Below are 5,000 nucleotides of genomic sequence, written 5' to 3' on the forward strand. Positions count from 1 at the left end.
GAAGCTCTGGAGGGGATCCTGATCAAACAGCCAGACGGGATCCGGCTGGTTCCTGAGCTCTACAGCGTCCCCCCCGATAAGGTACGGAAGTGTTCCTCCATCCATCTGTTCACCCGTCCGTCCCTCCATCCCTCCATCCATCCATTCACCTCTCCAGCCTTTCTTTACAACCCCTCTATTCCTCCACTCTTCAACCTGTCAGTTGCGCTGACATCAGTGGGGTTAACTTTGTGTCCTAAATACTGCAACGGTGTTTCGTCGCCAAGCTGGATGAAGGGATAACGGACCACAGTAGAACATTCGCCCCCTCATGCTCATATCTTATATAAACACCTCAAAAAAAGTTCAGAAACGTTATTTCGGTCGATTATTCCTCCCCTTTAATAATACCAATTGGTATTGTATTTTATATCGTTGGAAAGCCTGATTAGTCACCTTTACAACGAGGTACAACTTGTAAGGATCATGCATTCGTGGAATGAGCAACACAGCTAAACATGTGGGTAGTGGCCCAGTTTATATGTGACCGCCGTGACCACATCACCCCTGTCCTCCAAAATCTCCACTGGCTCCCGGTCAAATACAGGATCCAGTTCAAAGCCCTACTCACCAAAACCATCAACAATCTGGCCCCCTCCTACCTTGCCGACCTCGTCCCCCTCCACACCCCCTCCCGTTGCCTCAGGTCTGACGACCGAACCACCCTCAAGACCACCAGGACCAAGCTCCGGACCTGGGGTGACGGGGCCTTTTCAGCCGCAGCCCCGTCCCTCTGGAACGCCCTCCCCAACCACATCAGACAGGCCAACACCCTCCCAACATTTAAACAGGCCCTCAAAACCCACCTCTTCAAGCTCGCCTTCACCAGTTAACCCTCTCCCCCTCCCCTCCCCATGTGTCCCCAGCACTACCTTCATTAGGCCGCTATACTTTCTTTTCTTTTCTTTTTTGGGTTTCTTTTTATTTTACTACTCAATCTTTTCAGTTTGTAAAGCGTCTTTGAATGTCTAGACCAGTGTTTCTCAACCCTCTCCTCGGGGCGCCCCAGTCGCACCACATATCTGATCTGTCACCAGCTCACCTGATTCAACTAATCAAGTGCAAAGCAATTATTATTAGTTGAGTCAGGTGTGCTGGTGGTGGAACAGATCAAATATGTGGAACGGCTGGTGGTCCCCGAGGAGAGGCTTGAGAAACACTGCTCTAGAAAAGCGCTATATAAGTCTAATGTATTATTATTATTATTGTTATTGTGTGTGTCTCCCCAGGTGGACGAGGAGTATGTGAACCCTCACACCGTAGAGAGGGTCCCCATGGGGAAGTGCCCTCTGAAGTGGGGTCAGTCTCTCTACATCCTGGGCAGCCTGCTGGCTGAGGTAAAGGTCACAGGTCACACGCTCGTCTTCACTCTGATTGGCTAAAGAAAAGGAGAGAACTTGGTTCAAATCCTCTTCTCTTTGAAGAACATACATACATGTACCCTGAGTGGTTTTTTCAGGGCTTGTTATTGACTAGTAGGTGATTGAGTGGTTAATGTTATTGACTAGTAGGTAATTGAGTGGTTAATGTTATTGACTAGTAGGTGATTGAGTGGTTAATGTTATTGACTAGTAGGTGATTGAGTGGTTAATGTTATTGACTAGTAGGTGATTGAGTGGTTAATGTTATTGACTAGTAGATGATTGAGTGGTTAATGTTATTGACTAGTAGATGATTGAGTGGTTAATGTTATTGACTAGCAGATGATTGAGTGGTTAATGTTATTGACTAGTAGGTGATTGAGTGGTTAATGTTATTGACTAGTAGATGATTGAGTGGTTAATGTTATTGACTAGTAGGTGATTGAGTGGTTAATGTTATTGACTAGTAGGTGATTGAGTGGTTAATGTTATTGACTAGTAGATGATTGAGTGGTTCATGTTATTGACTAGCAGATGATTGAGTGGTTAATGTTATTGACTAGTAGGTGATTGAGTGGTTAATGTTATTGACTAGTAGGTGATTGAGTGGTTAATGTTATTGACTAGTAGGTGATTGAGTGGTTAATGTTATTGACTAGTAGGTGATTGAGTGGTTAATGTTATTGACTAGTAGATGATTGAGTGGTTAATGTTATTGACTAGTAGATGATTGAGTGGTTAATGTTATTGACTAGTAGGTGATTGAGTGGTTAATGTTATTGACTAGTAGGTGATTGAGTGGTTTAATGTTATTGACTAGTAGATGATTGAGTGGTTAATGTTATTGACTAGTAGGTGATTGAGTGGTTAATGTTATTGACTAGTAGATGATTGAGTGGTTAATGTTATTGACTAGTAGGTGATTGAGTGGTTTAATGTTATTGACTAGTAGATGATTGAGTGGTTAATGTTATTGACTAGTAGATGATTGAGTGGTTAATGTTATTGACTAGTAGGTGATTGAGTGGTTAATGTTATTGACTAGTAGATGATTGAGTGGTTTAATGTTATTGACTAGTAGATGATTGAGTGGTTAATGTTATTGACTAGTAGGTGATTGAGTGGTTAATGTTATTGACTAGTAGATGATTGAGTGGTTAATGTTATTGACTAGTAGGTGATTGAGTGGTTAATGTTATTGACTAGTAGATGATTGAGTGGTTAATGTTATTGACTAGTAGATGATTGAGTGGTTAATGTTATTGACTAGTAGATGATTGAGTGGTTAATGTTATTGACTAGTAGGTGATTGAGTGGTTAATGTTATTGACTAGTAGATGATTGAGTGGTTAATGTTATTGACTAGTAGATGATTGAGTGGTTTAATGTTATTGACTAGTAGATGATTGAGTGGTTAATGTTATTGACTAGTAGGTGATTGAGTGGTTAATGTTATTGACTAGTAGATGATTGAGTGGTTAATGTTATTGACTAGTAGATGATTGAGTGGTTAATGTTATTGACTAGCAGATGATTGAGTGGTTAATGTTATTGACTAGTAGATGATTGAGTGGTTAATGTTATTGACTAGTAGATGATTGAGTGGTTAATGTTATTGACTAGTAGATGATTGAGTGGTTAATGTTATTGACTAGTAGGTGATTGAGTGGTTAATGTTATTGACTAGTAGGTGATTGAGTGGTTAATGTTATTGACTAGTAGGTGATTGAGTGGTTAATGTTATTGACTAGTAGGTGATTGAGTGGTTAATGTTATTGACTAGTAGGTGATTGAGTGGTTAATGTTATTGACTAGTAGGTGATTGAGTGGTTAATGTTATTGACTAGTAGGTGATTGAGTGGTTAATGTTATTGACTAGTAGGTGATTGAGTGGTTAATGTTATTGACTAGTAGGTGATTGAGTGGTTAATGTTTGACTGTCTACTTCTGTTGCGCAGGGCTTCCTGGCTCCCGGGGAGATCGACCCGCTGAACCGCCGCTTCTCCACCGTCCCCAAGCCTGACGTGGTGGTACAGGGTGAGCTCTTTAATCAGTTGAGCCTGACGTGGTGGTACAGGGTGAGCTCTTTAATCAGTTGAGCCTGACGTGGTGGTACAGGGTGAGCTCTTTAATCAGTTGAGCCTGACGTGGTGGTACAGGGTGAGCTCTTTAATCAGTTGAGCCTGACGTGGTGGTACAGGGTGAGCTCTTTAATCAGTTGAGCCTGACGTGGTGGTACAGGGTGAGCTCTTTAATCAGTTGAGCCTGACGTGGTGGTACAGGGTGAGCTCTTTAGTCAGTTGAGCCTGACGTGGTGGTACAGGGTGAGCTCTTTAATCAGTTGAGCCTGACGTGGTGATACAGGGTGAGCTCTTTAATCAGTTGAGCCTGACGTGGTGGTACAGGGTGAGCTCTTTAATCAGTTGAGCCTGACGTGGTGGTACAGGGTGAGCTCTTTAATCAGTTGAGCCTGACGTGGTGGTACAGGGTGAGCTCTTTAATCAGTTGAGCCTGACGTGGTGGTACAGGGTGAGCTCTTTAATCAGTTGAGCCTGACGTGGTGGTACAGGGTGAGCTCTTTAATCAGTTGAGCCTGACGTGGTGGTACAGGGTGAGCTCTTTAATCAGTTGAGCCTGACGTGGTGGTACAGGGTGAGCTCTTTAATCAGTTGAGCCTGACGTGGTGGTACAGGGTGAGCTCTTTAATCAGTTGAGCCTGACGTGGTGGTACAAGGTGAGCTCTTTAATCAGTTGAGCCTGACGTGGTGGTACAGGGTGAGCTCTTTAATCAGTTGAGCCTGACGTGGTGGTACAGGGTGAGCTCTTTAATCAGTTGAGCCTGACGTGGTGGTACAGGGTGAGCTCTTTAATCAGTCAAGCCTGACGTGGTGGTACAGGGTGAGCTCTTTAATCAGTCAAGCCTGACGTGGTGGTACAAGGTGAGCTCTTTAATCAGTTGAGCCTGACGTGGTGGTACAAGGTGAGCTCTTTAATCAGTTGAGCCTGACGTGGTGGTACAGGGTGAGCTCTTTAATCAGTTGAGCCTGACGTGGTGGTACAGGGTGAGCTCTTTAATCAGTTGAGCCTGACGTGGTGGTACAGGGTGAGCTCTTTAATCAGTTGAGCCTGACGTGGTGGTACAGGGTGAGCTCTTTAATCAGTTGAGCCTGACGTGGTGGTACAGGGTGAGCTCTTTAATCAGTTGAGCCTGACGTGGTGGTACAGGGTGAGCTCTTTAATCAGTTGAGCCTGACGTGGTGGTACAGGGTGAGCTCTTTAATCAGTTGAGCCTGACGTGGTGGTACAGGGTGAGCTCTTTAATCAGTTGAGCCTGACGTGGTGGTACAGGGTGAGCTCTTTAATCAGTTGAGCCTGACGTGGTGGTACAGGGTGAGCTCTTTAATCAGTTGAGCCTGACGTGGTGGTACAGGGTGAGCTCTTTAATCAGTTGAGCCTGACGTGGTGGTACAGGGTGAGCTCTTTAATCAGTTGAGCCTGACGTGGTGGTACAGGGTGAGCTCTTTAATCAGTCGAGCCTGACGTGGTGGTACAAGGTGAGCTCTTTAATCAGTTGAGCCTGACGTGGTGGTACAGGGTGAG

At 44.3% G+C, this 5,000-nt stretch overlaps 1 protein-coding gene across 1 annotated transcript in view; it reads left to right on the forward strand.

The window, feature by feature from the left end:
* Positions 1–5,000, forward strand: part of LOC308168507 (phosphorylase b kinase regulatory subunit alpha, skeletal muscle isoform-like) — a gene marked incomplete at its 3' end in the record, with an annotated part of 30,630 nt that overhangs the window by 19,788 nt on the left and 5,842 nt on the right. The window contains exons 11-13 of the mRNA XM_080543107.1: positions 1–81; positions 1,269–1,376; positions 3,359–3,437. The exon at positions 1–81 is cut by the window's left edge and continues 15 nt beyond it. Coding sequence (XP_080399233.1) covers positions 1–81; positions 1,269–1,376; positions 3,359–3,437 — 268 coding nt within the window. The remainder of the gene's footprint in view (positions 82–1,268; positions 1,377–3,358; positions 3,438–5,000) is intronic.

Source organism: Nansenia antarctica, assembly GCF_963989245.1.
Source record: "Nansenia antarctica genome assembly, chromosome: 12".
In the NCBI taxonomy this organism is placed as follows: Eukaryota; Metazoa; Chordata; class Actinopteri; order Argentiniformes; family Microstomatidae; genus Nansenia; species Nansenia antarctica.